The 16,949-nt window shown below is 65.3% G+C and overlaps 1 protein-coding gene and 1 long non-coding RNA gene across 3 annotated transcripts; one reads left to right on the forward strand and one right to left on the reverse strand.

Annotated features, from left to right (window-relative positions):
• Window positions 1-865: 865 nt before the first annotated feature.
• On the reverse strand, window positions 866-5,752 carry LOC123617413 (uncharacterized). 2 transcript variants are annotated; one of them, XR_006725537.2, is made up of 4 exons: window positions 5,379-5,752; window positions 4,738-4,944; window positions 3,874-4,448; window positions 866-3,527 (listed from the first exon to the last, which is right to left on the reverse strand). It is a non-coding gene; the product is annotated as an uncharacterized LOC123617413 (long non-coding RNA). The 2 variants fall into 2 exon arrangements; XR_006725536.2 differs by having other exon boundaries at window positions 4,738-5,752.
• A 283-nt stretch (window positions 5,753-6,035) lies between these two features.
• On the forward strand, window positions 6,036-13,795 carry TBX1 (T-box transcription factor 1). The gene is made up of 9 exons (XM_074356435.1): window positions 6,036-6,285; window positions 6,841-6,960; window positions 8,072-8,435; window positions 10,229-10,330; window positions 10,976-11,147; window positions 11,620-11,775; window positions 12,408-12,475; window positions 12,557-12,657; window positions 12,941-13,795. The coding sequence occupies exons 1-9, from the start codon at window positions 6,036-6,038 to the stop codon at window positions 13,420-13,422; spliced, it is 1,815 nt and encodes a 604-aa protein (XP_074212536.1). The 3' UTR covers window positions 13,423-13,795.
• Window positions 13,796-16,949: the final 3,154 nt, after the last annotated feature.

Raw genomic sequence — 16,949 nt, forward strand, 5'->3', positions numbered from 1 at the left:
GGATTTGTCTGGCTGAGCTGGGGCGGGGCCGTGCTCAGGGACCCGGGAAGCCGAGGCAGAGTCTGGGCACTTGGGCAGGGTGGAGAAGCCAGGCAGAGAGGGCCTCCTGGGGGTGCAGCCAGGAGCCCCCTCCCCAAGCCCTGGCAGGGTCTGGAGGCCCCACAGGAGCACAGAGGCAATAGCTTCTTTCCCCAGTCTTGGGGGACAAGTCCAGGGGTGACACCGGCTGAGGAGCCCCATTTGGGAGCTGATGTGAGCCTCCCTGACTCGCACTGTGGGGTCTCCAGCACTCCCATTTCTCAGACAAACACTGAGGCTTGGAGAGGCCCCAGAGCGCTGCAGGATGAGGCTCATAGCTGGCAGTGCTTGCGATGCCTGGGCCACACCATCTGCCCTGGCTCTGCCTACTCTGAAGGGCCCCTCTCCTCCACAATGTTGTCCCCACGCTCTTCGCAGCAGCTCCTCCCCTGGAAATGCAGGAGTCCAGGCAGACCCGCTGGGGAGGGGCCTGGCTGCCTCCACTGTTCTCCCCAGGCCTGGGTCCCCTCTCTGCCCATCCGGCTGCTGGACAGTGTTGCCCAGGCTGGACAGTCCACCTGCCTCCCACCTTCAGCCCCAGGTCAGCAGGCAGAGGGGGAGGGGGAGGGGGGCCTGCCGAGAGTAGTAGGCACAGCAGCTCTGGACGCCAGGCCATGGCACCTGGGTGAGCTTCTGGGTTCACGGGACCCAGAGTGGATGCAGAAGGACTCGGGCACAGAGCCAATCCTCCACTGACTTGGACTGGACTTCCACCCAGAGTTTCTCCTGAGAGTCACACTTGGCTGTCACTGCAAGTAAATGGACAACTTGAACTGAATTGTTAACTGGATCAAGATTTAATGAAAATTCCAAACCTGATGTATTCAATTCTTTTAACTGCCCTAAGCATCCTGAAGATGAGACACACTATCTCCAAAGACCATAGGGAGCTCGCCCTGGCTGGGCCCCGTTAGCAAGGTGCCAGTGTCCCTGGTGTGGCGGTGCCTCTCCACTGCCTCTGGCCCCGGCCCCAGTTTCTGCCCTCTCAGAACTTCCTTCCTCACCTCACTCAGCAAGCCGGAGTCAGGGCTGGGGACTGAGAAGGGCGAGTGACCTCCCAGGTGATTCCACCTGGAAGGGTCCCTGTTGAGTGACCCTGTGAAGGGAGTCTCTTCCTGTCCCCATGTGCACACACTCACCTGGGGTGTGTTGGAAGAGGAACCTGAGGAGAGTGTCTGCGGTGACCATCTTCAGGCCACTCACCCTCAGCCCACACCCCCCGGGGCTTCTGGGTTCTGGCCCTTTTATTGGGAAGTGTGGCTCTGCTGCCCTGGCCACAGAGGGGAGCTATAGGCAGCCAAAATCTAGGTCACCTGGGTCTCTGAAAGCCACACCTCTGCCTGGGCTGGAGAGGCCAGTGTGGCCAGTAGATGGACAGACAGATGGACAGCCAGCTCCCCATGTGGCTGGGTCCTCTCGCCAAGTGGGCAGTTAAATCAACAGGCCCAGAAATCGGAGAGGGGCCCAGGGCCTGGCTGTGTAACAGGCTGTCTGTTTGTTTGTTCTAGACTTGTGGGAACTTCCAGCCTGCAGGGGGCCCTGGTGCCCTGCGGGGGTCAGGGGGTGCTATCACCCAGGCCTAGCTGACAGCCCCATCCGGTCCGGCCATCCCTCTCACCAGCTCCCTGCATCTGTCCTCCTGGGCACTGGGCCCAGAAGACAGCACCCTCGCGGGGAGAGGGGGGTGCAGCTAGGCCCCGGGGCAGAAGGGAGCTGCACCCAGCTGTGCACGGCTGTGTAGACCCTGGCCCAACCCCTTCCAGCTTCCCTTGGCTCATTCTGCAGTCATTGGTCCCCCAGGGTCCAGGCTGGTGGTGCTGGGGTCCAGGAAGGGTCCCAGGTGATGCCACAGAAGGGGTGAGGGGCCAGCCCCCTCCCTGAGCATGGCTCAGCTCATCCCTACCCGGTGTCATCTCCAACGCTGTTTCTGGTTCCCAGCCTTTGCCAAGAATGCATAGGGTCTGCCAGGTATCTCCACAGAGTCCTCAGTCCCTCTCATGCGAACAGGCTGTGCACCTAGGGCTCCCAGGCAGGGGTCCCCAGAGCTGGGGGGGCACAGGCTCCCCGACTGGAGGTTGGGTTAAGGGCCCGACACGATGGAGGAGGCCTGGGTGGGCTTGCAGGGACTTCTGCATCAGTTTGGGGCAACCCAGAGGGAGGGTCCAGGGAGCAGTTAGGGGCCAATGGAGTCACTGCTCTTCCAGGTGCACTGAGCCCCAAGGCTGGGGAGAGGGGGTCGCCTCCTCCAAGAGACCAGGCCAGCAGGGCGGGGGCAGGGAAACCGTCCCTACCTGGGATGAGGCCTCACCACAAGCTCCCACAGGCTCTCGGTCCGGCCCTGCCCCGCCAGCCCCAGGGTCTGCAAAGCCCCTCCTCCCCCGCGATGTGCAGACTGTACTGGGGCCCGCATGGCCGCGAGCTGGGCGCGCAAGGGTGACCCACACAGACTTCGCCCCCATTTCACCTCCACCGCGCAGAGCCCGTGGGTCCTCTCCCACGAGGTGGCTGGGGAGGAGGGGAGGGAGGTCAGAGCACAGCCTCCCCTACCCGCCCACCTCCAGGGCTGGGGTCGCTGCCCGTCCACGCCCACGCGCACTATCCAGAAAGCCGCGTTTGTCTTCGTCTCGGGCCAAGAGCCTTCGTTCGAAGGAGGAAGATAGGGCGGGGCCCAGGGGCCAAGGTCCTGCTCCAGCCTCCGGCGGCGGGTGGGGAGAGGAGAGAGGGGACGGAGCCGGAGCCGCCCTGCGCCCGCCTCTCCCGGCTCCAGCGAAGGTCGCCCCCTTGCACATCCTGCCCGGCTTGGCCCCGCCGGCCAGCGAGGAGCGGCTGCCGGCAGCAGAAAGGCAGGGTGCAGGCTGGCCCCGGTGCGGGGCCTTCCTGGGAGACCACTGAGGCCCGTCTAGGCAGGTGCTGGAGGCAGGTCCGGCTAATCAATCCTGAAACGAATGAACAGGGTCGAGGAAAGCCCGGCCCCTCTCTGTCTGAGCCCTGGGTGAGGCAGCCCGGTTCTGTCCGGTCCGTGCTCTGCTTCCAGGGAGATGGGTCCCCAGTGCAACGTGCTCACACCCCGCGGTCTGCCAGCTCGGATGCTTCTGTGTGCGCCTGTGCCCCAGCTGGCCAGAGACCCCGTGGGGAGCGCGGATGGTGTCCACCTTGTCTCGAGGAGCTCGTGAGCGTAAGGATCCGTGGGCTTTGCGCCTGCCAGCGATGCACGTGGGCGCGCAGTTCCTTCCAAGGATGGGAGCGGAGAGGCCCGGAGTGAATTCTGGGTGGCGGCGCGGTGCTGCGGATGTGCCTTTACAGGGGCCAGAGAGTGAGGAGTGGGGTCCCGCCAAAAGCTGTGAGGGCGCCAGTCTCGATGGCTCCCCTGAGGGAGCCACGTGCGCTGAGGGGAGGCGGAGCTGGGTGGGAGCTGGCTGCCAGGACTCTCCAGGGGCCGCCTCCCCGCGCTGGGGAGAAAACAGGGTTTGCTTCGGGCACAACTCTGAGGATGCCGAAGCGAAGCGGGTTGCGGGGGGGGGGGGTGTGAGTGAGTGCTGGGGCTTCAGGCACAACTCCGAGGATGCTGGGGCGGGGGTGAGTGAGTGCTGGGGCGCATTCGAGTGCCCACATGGGACCCTGCGCAGGGCCCCGAGGGAGAGCCAAGGCAGTGGCCCCATTGGCGCCCAGGAAGGGCCGACACCTCAGTGCCATCCAGCCCTTGCTGCCTCCGGCCCGCAGCTGGACCATTCCGCTGCCAGTCCAAGCCGAGCCTCGGTCTTAGGGACTGTAAAGTGGTCTTATCTTAGTTCTCACCTCGCCACGGGCCGGTGCGGCGAAATGCAGGTCTTGTCTTCAGTCTGTGTCCCAGGCGGAGGGGCGGACCGCAAAGTCCAGGTCCCGGCCGCGCACCGCACCCTAAGGAGGCTGACCCCGAGTGGCGCCCGACCCCGGGCGGCGCCCAGCCCTCCTGGCCCGCGTGTGTGGGGGCCCAGCCGGGCCTCCTATCTCGCACTCATGGAGGCTCGGCCGGCAGGGGGAGCGAGGCAGAAGGGAGCCCAGCCGGTCCAGGTGAGGAAGGAAGGCTTCCTACTCGGGCGGCGGCAAGCGCGGACGGGGTGTGTGGGACACGGGACCACCCGGCACGCGCTCCCTGTGGGCACGGGCACCAGGGGTAGGGCGGGGGCAGGTGGCGAGGAGCCCAGTGGAGCGGCCTCCAGGAGGGACCAAGGAGTGCACCCCCGGAGGTGGGGGAAGCAGCGACACCCAGGCCAGGCCGGGCTGGAGACTCAGCCTCGCACTTCGGGCCCCTTTGGGCCCCTGCAGTTGGGTTCCAGCACGGCGCGGGCATTGACATAAGGTCCTGGTTCTGCCATCCCTCGGGTGAGTATCTGCAGTGGGTGGAGCAGGGCCGCCGTCAGGCAGGGCTGCCTGTGTGGGGGGCGGGAGGTCCTGACCTCTTCTAGCGTGCTCTCACCAAAGTTTGCCCACCAGATAGAGTGCCTTGTTTCTGCACTTTTTCCCCACCCAGCCTGGCTGCCCAGGTCCCAGCTCAGGCACTAAGGGGTTAATGAGGGGCTGAGAGGTCTGCCCCACCCCACCCCCACCCCCGCTCCTGTCCACCTCAGACTCGGAGGGCCCAGGATCTCCGGACAGCAGCCAGAGACCCAGGAGGCTCACCTGGAGTATCCAGAAGCTCCAGGATTTTTCACTTTCACTTCTTTCTCCTCAATATTGGTTTCACCGGTGGACTCCACATCTGCCTTCACGTGTTCGCCCAAGTACACACGAAAATCTCCCCAGGTGCACAGGACACCACCACCAGCACCCCCACGTGCTGGGACAGCACGCATCCCAGGTAGCACACAACATGCACCCCACAGCCACCTGCAGGGTGGATGCAGACCAGCAACAGGTACTCCTGGTGGCCGCCCTGCACACCTCTTTGGGTACAGACCACCAGCACTGGGCTCACCTCCTGCAGCTCCACCATGACCCGCTCCCACCTACTACCCCCAGCTCCACCCAGCTCTCCCCTGGACCCTGCGCAGCTCCAACCTGGGGTCCTAGAGGCAGAGGAGCAGGGACCTGGCTGGTCCCAGGATGGCACTCCTCCCTGGGCCTGCCCCTGGGTGCCACAGATCACTGTCACTGTCACAGATCCAGACGGCCACTCAGGCCCGGGGCGTACCCTGGCAACAGCTCCCCTTTCCCTGCCCAGTCCACAAAGCAGCAGCTGTGGCCTGGGGGTGGGGCGGGGGCCCACTGCACATGAGGTGACCCACGCCCACCCCTTCACACAGCAGGACCCCCATGCTCACCTGACTCCACTCCAGCCTCGGACTCTTTACTGGACCCTAGGCCCGGGAGTCAGGCACTTCCTGCGGGAGCCCACTCCCAGGTCCCCAGTTCCTGGGCCTTCCTGCCCAACAGCAAGCACCCCCTCGGCCAGGGGTCTGAGGCCCTGGGTTGTAAAAACCCTGAGAGAGGCTGCTGCCTCCCACCTAGATCCAGGCAATAGCAGGCGAAAACCTACGAGAGGCTTTGGAGTGGAGACCTAACTTCCAGAGCCTCAGCGCACGGCCAGAGAGGATCCTGGGAGCAGGGAGGCTTGGAGCCCCACTGGGGAGACTCTGGATGGCAAGGCCAAGGATGCCCTGAACTGGGCAGAGGAGGCCCAGAGGCAGGAGGTCGGGGAGGCACAGGCCAAGTCAGGCCCTAGCATCCCGGTTGCCTGGGCCTGGAGGCCAGAGGCCTTGCTCTGCCTGGCCTAACTGGGCAACAGGGCCTTTCCAGGCAGGCAGGCTGGCGGGCCGGGTTGGTGGTGAGCGAGGGGCAGCACACGACCCGGCCAGCGGCCTGAATTCCTCCGACGTGTCCTTCGCTCCCTCGGCCAGTCCAGGCCCCGCCCCCGGCCCTCCCTGCGCCCCGGCCGGTGCGTGGGGAGGTCGGAGGAGCGGGCACTGCCCACCCTCCGGATGTATAAGCGTCCTGGCCAGAGGCGGGCGGTGCGCGCGGGTGCGCGTGACGCTGGGGCTCCTGGGCTTTGCGGCCTGGGCGGCGTCCCTGTGCTCAGGGTCCCCAGCCAGTTAGCTGACCAACTGGGGCTGGGGGGTGTTTGCTGGGCTGGGTCCTGTCCCTGGGCGCCGAGGAAAGGACGACGCTGTGGCCCTGGGGCTGTCCGCCTGTGGCCGGTGCTGGAGCCCGGACTGCCCTCTCCTCACCCAGGTGCAGGGGCAGCTGGGGAGAAGGAGGCGGGAGGAGCTGAGGGCAGGGGCAGGGCTGGGCCCCGAGGCCCCACGGAGCTTCTTCAGTGCCCCGCTGCTGTGGGATGGGGCTGGGAGTTCCTGGTGTCGCCACCTCCCCTCCGGGGGCTGTAGAAGCCGAGGGCTTCGCTGTACAGAGGGAACCCCGGCCTCGGCAGGAGCAGCAGGAGGTTCAAGGGGTGCTGGTCATGGAGGCCCCTGGGAGCAAAGGCGAGGGGCCCGGAGCTTGAAAAGCAGGAGGGCCGACACACCCAGGGCTCTCCACCCGCCTGGGCCCCCTTGGCTGCCACCGGCCCAGAGTAGGGGGCCATGACGCCATAATCCCCTGGGCCCAGGGCCGTGGCTGTGAGTGGCACTGCGGGCCCCCGCCCCCGGGGCCCGTGGGCTGGGCCGGCCTTGGTGGGGCTGGGTGCACGCAGTCGGAGGCGGCGCCGGCCAGGCCGCCGGGCGCCTATGGACGCGCGGAGCCCGCTGTCTCCCCGGGCCAGCGCGTTCAGCATTGCCTCTCTGGTTGCAGGAGAGGCCGCAGAGCGCACCTCTCGCCTGGGCCCTGGGTCCTCTAACTGGGTGAAGCTTGGCCGGCTGCTGGGATCCCCGGCCGGGATGCACTTCAGCACTGTCACCAGGGACATGGAAGGTGAGCCTCCCTGCCGAGTGAACTCAGATCCTCTCGCCAGACCCCCTGCCCCTGCTGTGGTGGGGCCCAAGCAAAGAGGGTTGGCAGGGTCCGGGCGGAGAGTAGGTAGAGGGAGCACTAGTGGGATGGGGCTTCCAGCTTGGACTCTGGGGCGGAGAGGAAGGGTGGGCAGGATGCCCCCTCCAGCCTGGGGACCCCAACGGAGAGACCCACACCCAGCTAGACGCAGGCCCAGAATAAGGAGAGTAAGGGGGTGGAGGACAGGAGAGGAGGCCAGAGAAAGGGAGCAGAGGTGGCCGTGAGCTCGGAGAGGTGGGAGGAATGGGGAGAGGACTGAGGTGGGACACGGAAAAGGAAGAGCGAACGGTGGCGGCGGTGGGAAGAAAAGATATTGAGAAAAGGAGAGAAAACCCTAAAACGGAAGGATGAAAAACAAAGCAGAGGGCAAGAACGATAGAGAAGAAAGTGGGGAAAATGGAAGAAACAAAGTCAAGTCACCAAAAAAAAAAATTAGACTGCAGTTTTTATTTAAAAAAAAAAAAGAGTTAAAAAGCGTGAATAACACAGGCACAGACAGAGATGAGGGGAAAGACAGACTGACCAAAAAGAAAGCGATGAGGGACTAGCAGGAAAAAGAGGCTGAAGCAGAAAATAAAACAGAAATAACGAGACTCGAAAGAGATAGTGGAGGGAGGACAGAGGATGCGGAGGGGAGGTTCGCACGAGGAAGACAAAGGTAAGGAAATAACGAATCGGAAGGAGCCTGGAGAGAGCAGTGCTACGCGGGAGGGCGGCAGAGCGAGGGGCGGCCGGCGGGCGCTCGGGGGAGCCGGTCCGGGCGGTCGGGGGGCCGGGCGCGGGCGGGGGAGGGGGCCGCGGGAGGCCATTGTCTCGGCGGGGGCGGGGGCGCGGGGCGGGGCGGGGCGGGGCGGCGCGGCGGGCGGCGGTGTGGGGCGGCGCGGCCCCGGGGCGCAGCGCGGCGCACGCCCGCCACTCGGCCCGGGGCGCGGGGCAGCGCTCACCTCGGCGGGGCGGCGCGGCCCGCGGGTCATGATCTCCGCCGTGTCCAGCCCGTGGCTCACGCAGCTCTCGCACTTCTGCGACGTTGCAGCCTTCACGGCCAGCAGCCTGAGCAGCCTGGGGGCGGCGGGGGGCTTCCCGGGCGCCGCGTCCCCGGGCGCCGACCCGTACGGGCCGCGCGAGCCCCCGCCGCCGCGCTACGAGCCGTGCGCCGCCGCCGCCCCGGGCGCCCCGGGCCCGCCGCCGCACGCCTACCCGTTCGCGCCGGCCGCCGGGGCTGCCACTAGCGCCGCCGCGGAGCCCGAGGGCCCTGGGGCCAGCTGTGCGGCCGCCGCCAAGGCGCCGGTGAAGAAGAACGCGAAGGTGGCCAGCGTGAGCGTGCAGCTGGAGATGAAGGCGCTGTGGGACGAGTTCAATCAGCTGGGCACGGAGATGATCGTCACCAAGGCCGGCAGGTCAGGGCGCCCCTCCCCAGCCCCGCGCCTCGGTCCTATCCACGCGAGCGGGGAGGCCAGCGGGGTGGGGGCGCGGCCGGCTCCTTAGCTCTGCGGTCCCGGCTCCAGCGTCAGCCGCTAAGCGCACGGGCCGAGTGGACGGCCAGGGCCGGGAGACTGGCTGCCAGGGTCCAGCCGCAGTCCCAGGACGCCGGCCGCCCAATGTGCGGGCTGGCTCCGCTCACCCGGCCCTCCCAGGGGCCTCACCAACCAGGCGGCTCCCTGTGGATCCCAGCTTCTCAAAGGAAACTCCTTGCTTTGGTTCCCTAGTTCAGTCCATCCGGGATAGATAGAGGTGCAGCCGGTCCATGGTCTGGAGCGTTGTAGCATTGAGTTAAGCCCCTTAAAAACTGTGCTGTTCTCAGTAAAGTTGCTACCCAGCTTTCTCAGGCCTGCGTTTCGGGCGACTGTGGGGCCTGGCTCTGCCGCCCTGGCCGCCGCCTTCAATTGGCCTGTGTTTGTTTTAAGGGCCCAGAGAGAAGGGGAACAAGTTTTGCGATGCAACCGATTTGACCAGCAGACAATGGCGGGTGCCGGTCTGTGTCTAATGTACACAGGAGACACCGGCTCCGAGTCCGCACAGAGGAGGGGAGCTCAGGGCCTGTTTGTAGAGCCTTCTCGTGGTTTCTCTTTCCCTGCCGCGGTGTCCTCCCTGGGGGAGGCTCCAGCTCCAGGTCGGGGGTCTTCTCCAGGCTCTCCTGCTGTTGCTGAGCACACGGCCTCCCCCACCCCGCTGCCCACAGGACTGTGCCCCAGCCTCTGGCCCAGTCCAGCCCAGCAAGGGCCTTGGTGCAACCAGGCTTGCCCCAGAAGCCTGCATTTTGCAGCTCCTTCCTGCCTGTAGAGGGTGGTGGGAGGGTGAGGCAGGACTGGCCAGGAGGCTGGCTCCATGGCATCTGCTAACTGCCCACTGCCCACAAGGAGCTGCCCGTGAGGGGTGGCCGTAGGACGGGCAGGTGGGGGCCAAGCCTCATACTGTCCTCCAGGGCCCAGCGGCCAGCACTGCTATGGCATCAGGACAGGGCCGGCCCACGGCCAGTGGCCCATGCAGGAGCTTCAGAATATCCTTTGCAGAGCCTGGAACCATCACCAAGTCAGACTCCAGGGGAGGGGAGAGTTGGGGAACCACGGAGGCAGGAGCCACGTCTGCCCTGAGTAGCTGCCTCTTGGGAACTTGCGTGTGTCCCTGAGGAAGGTGGGGAGACCCCGCACTGGGCAGGAGGTAGGGCCTCAGAGTCAGGGCTGTGGGCTGCAAGGTTTGGCTTCACCAAAGGGGTCGGGCAGCAGCCGCAGACCCAGCCAAAAGGGCGACCAGGACTCCTCCGAATCGCACAGACGGCCTCGCTTTCACTTTGTTCGAGCCGGGCGCTTAGGCCATTTGCTTAGATCGAGCTGGGGGAGGTTCTGCTGAGGGCTGCGGAGGATCCCTGGGAACGCTGGGGTCACCAGCTGAGGCTAACTCGGGTCGGGTGGCTGGAATCACCGTGGCTAGTTGCTTGGTGGGGTCTACACAGGCTGAGGTTGGGGTGTGGAGGCTCAGCGATGGCGCAGAGTGAGCCACTTTTGTGTTTCAGAGAACAGCCAGGGGCTGTCCTGCCGACCCACTGTCCCTGGCTGGGCAGGGGCCTGGCCAGTTAAGTGGGGAGCAGGAGAGGAGACCAGGCAGGGAGGCCCCGCGCTGGGCGCTGGGCGGTCGAGGTGAGTGGCCCTGCCCTCCCCCACCTGCGGTGACCCTAGGTCCCGCTGCCCCCCAGGCGGATGTTCCCCACGTTCCAAGTGAAGCTGTTTGGTATGGATCCCATGGCCGACTACATGCTCCTAATGGACTTTGTGCCGGTGGACGACAAGCGGTACCGGTGAGCGCCTCGCTGGCCTGGGAGGAGGCAGTGGGTCCCTGCCTGGTGAGGTGGGCATGGGCGGGGCGGCCCAAGACCTGAGCGACATGTGACCCTCCCCACTCCCCTAGAGCCCAGACACCTACACACTAGCATGGCCCCTGAATTTTTCCGTGTCTCCCTCTCCCATGAGGTGGGCGCCTTGTCCCTCCCCCAGCCCCTGGACGCTGGGCCCCTGAGCCGGCAGGAAAGGTGGGGTGGCCCAGAGAGATTATGCAGGGCGGGCCTCAGCCGCCTGGACAATTAAAAGCAATTAATAAGGAGAGCTCGGTCCGCCCCCGCACCCTAGGCTGTCGGCCTGGTCAAATCCAGGCTCTGCTGCACTGGCGACACTGGAGGCCAGCTGGGAGGCCCAGAGTGAGTGACCCGTGTGCTGCGAAATGTGGCGCCGGAGCCCAGCCTCCTTCCTCTTGTTGCTTCCTCCCGGCTTGGGGCCTTAGGACTGGGAGTTTCTGTTTTCTCACAATCCCCCCTGAAAAGCTCCCAGCCCAGGTAGCAGCTCAGTTTCACAGATGGGACCCTCATCAGAGGCACCTGCGGGGTTCCCTCAGCAAGGCCCTCTTGGCTCACCCCAACGTTTTGTGACCCCTGCTCGGGGCGCCCCAGGTATGCCTTCCACAGCTCGTCCTGGCTGGTGGCCGGGAAGGCAGACCCTGCCACGCCGGGCCGAGTGCACTACCACCCTGACTCGCCCGCCAAGGGTGCGCAGTGGATGAAGCAAATTGTGTCCTTCGACAAGCTCAAGCTGACCAACAACCTGCTGGACGACAACGGCCATGTGAGCGACACCCCCGGCCCACCCCCGTCTCCCCTGCCCCCGCAGACCCCCGGAATCTCTGCTTATCAGAGCCAGATGCAAAGCTTTGGCCGCTTGGGTGTGGATGAGGGACAGGCCTCGGAGAGCAGACCCTCCGCTCAGGGCCTAAGGATCTGGTGGTAGAGGGGTCATACTTCTTCCCTCCCCCTACTCCTGTCTTTGGCTGGAAGCTTTTTAGCTGGAAAGGGTGGGGCCGTGTGTGGGGGGGTGGGAGCCGCAGCCTCTGGAATCTAGGCGGAAAGGCTGGTACCTGCCCCACACAGGGCAGGCATTGCTTCTCCAGGACCTAAGGAAAGAGGGTCCCAGCTCTGCTTGGCCCCTCAGCCTGGCCTCACTTAGGGAGTTCAGGATTTTGCCGGGTTGTCCAGAAGTTCGCTGCCTGTCCGGACCTTGGCTGGTTTCCTAGCTCAGACCTCGCCACCTTGTCTTCCAGATTATTCTCAACTCCATGCATAGATACCAGCCACGCTTCCACGTGGTCTACGTGGACCCGCGCAAAGACAGTGAGAAATACGCAGAGGAGAACTTCAAAACCTTTGTGTTTGAGGAGACGCGCTTCACCGCGGTCACAGCCTACCAGAACCACCGGGTGAGGCCGAGGCCTGGCACAGTCAACACTTCTGGGAAGGGGTGCAATTTTCAGTTGCTGCCTGGGGGACAGAGGTTCGGTTCCTGTAAACCCAACCCGATGGAGCCCCACCCCTGAGGTCCTCAAGCAGCCGATCCCCCTGAGGATCCCCCTGCCACAGGCAGGACCAGCCTCCTATCAGGCTGACCTCTCGAGTGGCAACTGTCACTGTGGCCTGAAAGTTTGTTTACCAAGCCATTCCGGAAACTCCCCATCAGGGGCCTGATGCGCGGTTTACCCAGATTCCTAGGGCGCCCCTCCACTCCCCACTGCTGCGGCATGGGGGGTGGAAGTGACCACATTCCCATCCCAGCTGGGGGAGGGCACAGGGTCTCCATCCTAACCACTGGGGGCAGAAAAGACGGATTCCTTAGCGATAAAGGGGGCTCCTTGGCACCCCTGTCGAAGGAGAGAGGCACAGCCTCCGATGGGGAGGGAGCAGTTGTGGGCCCACCGCTTCTTGTTCGTGGATAGTAGAGGGGCCCTAATTGGGGCCGTGTCTCCTAACACTCCCCTCCTGCCCTGCCGAGGTCGGGTGGCCCCTGGAGCAGGGGCTGGAGCCGCTTGCTTGCTCAGTGCCTGCTTCTCCGCAGATCACGCAGCTCAAGATCGCCAGCAACCCCTTCGCCAAAGGTTTCCGAGACTGCGATCCCGAGGACTGGTGAGTGTCCTCCGAGGAGTGGGCGATTGCGCCGGCGCTGACTGGGCTCCGCATGACGCGCTGCCCGCCTCCCTCCCACAGGCCCCGGAACCACCGGCCCGGCGCGCTGCCGCTCATGAGCGCTTTTGCGCGCTCGCGGAACCCCGTGGCCTCCCCCACGCAGCCCAACGGTGCGGAGAAAGGTAGGGCAGGGGTCGTGGGATCTGGGCAGGCGGTCGCACCCCGCCTCGCCTGCGCCTCAGGGGCGCTCGCGGCCTTCGCGCGCGTTGCACAACGGCTGTGGCGGCGGGCAAGCGCGCACTCGCCCGCCCGGCCCGACGGCTGCGCCCCGCCTGCCACGCCCGCCGGCTGGGCGGAAGGTGCGAGCCCCTGGGGAGGGCCCGGGGCTCGGGCAGGGGCGGGCGTGCTCTCGCGGGCCCCTCGGCTGCGCCGCCGGCCGCGCTCACTCCTCGGCCCTCCCCGCAGACGCGGCCGAGGCTCGGCGAGAATTCGAGCGTGACGCGGGCGGGCCGGCCGTGCTTGGGGACCCGGCGCACCCGCCCCAGCTGCTGGCCCGGGTGCTGAGCCCCGCGCTGCCCGGGGCCGGCGGCGCCGGCGGCCTCGTCCCGCTGCCCGGCGCGCCCGGAGGCCGCCCCAGTCCCCCGCACCCCGAGCTGCGCCTGGAAGCGCCCAGTGCGTCGGAGCCGCTGCACCACCACCCCTACAAGTACCCGGCCGCCGCCTACGACCACTACCTCGGGGCCAAGAGTCGGCCGGCGCCCTACCCGCTGCCCGGCCTGCGCGGCCATGGCTTCCACGCACACCCGCACCCGCACGCGCACCCGCACCACCACCCCGCCGTGAGCCCCGCTGCCGCAGCCGCGGCCGCAGCTGCCGCGGCCGCCGCCAGCATGTACTCGTCGACGGGGGCCGCGCCACCCGGCTCTTACGACTACTGCCCCAGATAATGCGGGTGCCCGCCCGTGGGTCCGGTCCACCCAGCGTGGACCACCGCGGTGCCCCTTCCCCGGCCTCCAAGCCATCGGGCCCTCCTCCCGCCAGCCCCAGAGCCGTCCAAGGACTTGGTTCCCTGGCCCCGGGGCCACTGCGGGTCCCTCCCCGGGTCCGCGCCGCCAGTGCCAAAGTGCGCGGTTCGCGGCGGAAGGAAGTGATATTTATTGTTCTCCGCGAGACCGCGTCCTCCCCCGGCCCAGCTGGCAGCTGCAGTGTAGACGACCCGAGAACCCTGTCTGCAGGCGGTGTAGAGACTTGTAGATATTTGTAGATACTGTAGATACCGTGCCGGCGCCGACTTGATAAACGGTTTCGCCTCTTTTGGAAGCTGCCTGAGTGTCCATTTCTTTGCGTCCAGTTACATCGCGCGGGATGTCTTGGGGAGAGCGAGTTCTGTTCAACTCGGGGACTCGCGGTCCCCTCAGCCACGTCCCCACAGTCCGAAGGTCGTGCCCTGGGCGGGGCGGGGGTCCCTGCAGCGCGCTCCGAGCCCCTCCTCCCAGCCCCCTCCCAGGCCACGCCTCCCAGCGACCTCTCCCGGCCGGTCCGTGCGCCCCGCCCCCGCTTCCACCTTGAGTCCCCAGCCCAACCTCCGCCTGGTTGTGCTGCCGAGTCTCCTCCGTCCCAGGTGTGCAAGGGGCCTTGTTACTTAAATTCCTCACCCGGACGTTTCCCTCTTGAGGACTTGGGCCCCCACTCCTGGCCTGTTCTCAGGACAGGTGCCTGTGTTTTTTTCTACAGAAGCCAGGACAACAGTCACCATCACACAGGACAGGACACTGTCCGCTGGGGGCAGGAGGGGAAGAGGGAAAGCCCTGACTCTGTTCGGGAAAGACAAAAACAGACAATTCTGCTCTGGTAGCGTTTCCCAGTCTGGCCCCGGCCCAGGCCTGCATTTTCCCCTGTTTATTGACTTTATTCACTGTGAGTGTCCCCATGGAGTGACCTGGACGGAGGCACAATGACAGTGGTCATGAGTCATCTTGAAACCTGCCTGTGAAGCTTTTTTCCTAGGCCAGGTGGTGAGGGACCTCTCCCCATCAGCTCAACACCAGGGATGGGGCCAGAGGAACCCTTTGATCCCTCCCTTCCTGAGTCCAAGCAGGAAGTGCTGATGGACGGCGGTCACCGTCAAGGCTGCCGGCTTGGACACGAGATGGATGGGAAGTGCAAGTGGCTGAGGTTCTGTCCCCCTTCTGTGCCTGTCCCAGTGTGTTCGTGACAACTGCTGCCATGTGGCCCTGGCAGCCTGGTGCCACCTCTCTGAGGGCCCGGCCAGGCATTTCCTGATGTCCGCCCTGGGCTGGACTCTTTTTTTTTCCAGATGCATTTGCCCTGGTGGCGGGAAGTGACCAAGAGCTTAGCAGTCAGATGGCAGGACCTGTTCCTGAGAGGCAGATCTAGGAAGGGAGAGGGCAACCAAAGCTGCTGAGGGGTGAGCTCTGGAGTCAGGGCCCCTCAGAGCTTCAAAGAGCACCTGCACCAGGGCATGAAGACTCGCAGCATCTGGCCAGCAGCTCCCTGGACGTAGCATCAGGACCACACTCCTAAGGGCGGCCCTGGACACCTAGCCCTGATGGGCACCCGTCCACCCCCAACTGCAGGGCTCCCTCTGGGCGAGCCTGCTGTGTCAGTGGGCTCCCTGCTTGGGGTCATGAGTGTACCTGGCACCCACCTTGTCCTGGGAGGCCTGCAGGAGTGATGGGCAGTGGTCTGCCCAGCTGAACTGGTCTCCCCTGCAGGTGCTGGGCACCCCTCTGGGGACACTGGTTCTCGGGCCTCCCTCTTCCCTGTACCATCCAGACCGTGGGGGCCGGGGGCTTGGGATGGGAACCATGGTTGTAGACATCAAAGCTGAAGTGAGGAGAAGCTCCCCCACACTAACGATGGCACCTGGTGTTTGCAGGTAAGAGGACGCACCCGTGTGCACAGCCCGCTCCCAAGATCACCACCCATTTGAGATGCAGAGCTGCGCTGCTGTCCGGCACGGGGGCCACTCACACGCTAAGGATCGGGAATGGAACCAAGGTGAACAGCAGGCCCCCTGCCAGCTGCGTCCCAGTGCCAGGCGGCTGGTGGGCTGGACACTACAGATGCTTGCCCGGCCTGGGGAGCAGCCCCAGAGTGTGGTTTCCTCCCCACGGCCCCTGTGGGGGCCTTTGCCTGGCTGGGAGCAAGTGACATTGGCGTGGTGAGCTGAGTGCCTGGCCGGCCATGCTGTGCTGGCCAGGTCTCTATTGCTGACCAGCATCCAGTCCCCTGTGAAGGGCAACTGCTGGTTCTCAGGTGGGTGCCCTGCTATCTGCCACCTCCACAGGCTGCTATCACTTTCATCCTGGGGGTCACAGGGAAGGGCTGGCTAGGGTCATCCAGCTTCTGCCATGCACTCCACATTTCAGAGTGGCGCTCGGGCCAGTCTCGGGCCCTCGTCCCTGAAACAAGGGCTAGGTGTGCCCCCGCCCACTGCAGGTGCAGTCTGACCTTCCCCGGACAATCCTTGTCCTCCTGTGACCGTCCTCTCCCTTTTCCAGCCCCTCATTCCTGTTTGGCCATGCCTCTGTGCTGTGCTGTGTGGGGCCCGGGTCCTATTCCACCTGCATCTCGTGGGCCCCCCTGGAGCGTCTTCCTCTGGGCTCCCCGTTGGCCCAGAGGCCTGCGCTGCTCCCCTCGCTCTCTCCAGATGTACAGCTGCTGGGGAGGACGAGAGCTTGGACCAGAAGGGTCCTTCAGTCTTTTTTTTTTTTTTTTGGTCCTTCAGTCTTGAAGCTTTTCTGAAAATGATGGACATCCACTGTGGGAAAGAGGCGACCTTGAGCAAGTGGAGGCAGGTGGGGCCTATCCGCTCCCCTTTCACCCATTTGGCCCCTCATCGGGGCCTCGGGGACCCAAGGACTCTGGGATGTGGTGAGACGTCTCCCATGATCTTGGAGCCTCTGTCTGGGATGTGAGCCGTCCAGCCCCTGGGATGGCTCAGGGAACTGCCCGTCCCTCCCGGTGCCCTGGCACAAGTGGCTGGTGGTTCTGGAGACTTGCCCAGTGCACCCCGCAAGCCCCCTTCCTCCATGTGCCCAGGGCCCCTATGTAGGAGCCCTGTGACCCCACAGAACTGCTCACTGGTGTGAGGACGCACTGGATGGACCCCTGCACCACACTGGGGTGAGGCTGGAGACCCCAAAGGCCCTTAGGGGCTGAGGTGCCCGGTGAGCTATGGGTACAGCAGTCTGGTGACAAATGTCTTGGAGGGGCGGGTTACACAGCCCCCCAGGGAAGCCTCGTGGGGCTGTGCGCTGAGATCCAGCTGCTGGGGCCTGGAGTTGAGGAGGGAGGGGCCCTGCAGCCCCCTTCTGCCCAGAAGAGGAGCCCACAGGGGGTGTGGGACACGTGTGACGCTGCTGGGGGGAGGCACTGGTCTCCAGGTGTGCTGCAGATCAAAGCCTGTGCAGGTGGCCAGAGGGAGGCGGAATCCGGGAGAGTGTGAGTC

Source organism: Camelus bactrianus, chromosome 32 (assembly GCF_048773025.1).
Source record: "Camelus bactrianus isolate YW-2024 breed Bactrian camel chromosome 32, ASM4877302v1, whole genome shotgun sequence".
Taxonomy (NCBI): Eukaryota; Metazoa; Chordata; class Mammalia; order Artiodactyla; family Camelidae; genus Camelus; species Camelus bactrianus.

Excerpts from the sequence above, each read along its gene's own strand:
- TBX1 (XM_074356435.1), top strand. The coding sequence starts at position 6,036 with ATGTATAAGCGTCCTGGCCAGAGGCGGGCGGTGCGCGCGGGTGCGCGT. Across the intron at positions 6,286-6,840 it reads ACTGCCCTCTCCTCACCCAG|GAGAGGCCGCAGAGCGCACC; the intron begins GTGCAGGGGCAG and ends CTCTGGTTGCAG. Across the intron at positions 11,776-12,407 it reads CAGCCTACCAGAACCACCGG|ATCACGCAGCTCAAGATCGC; the intron begins GTGAGGCCGAGG and ends GCTTCTCCGCAG.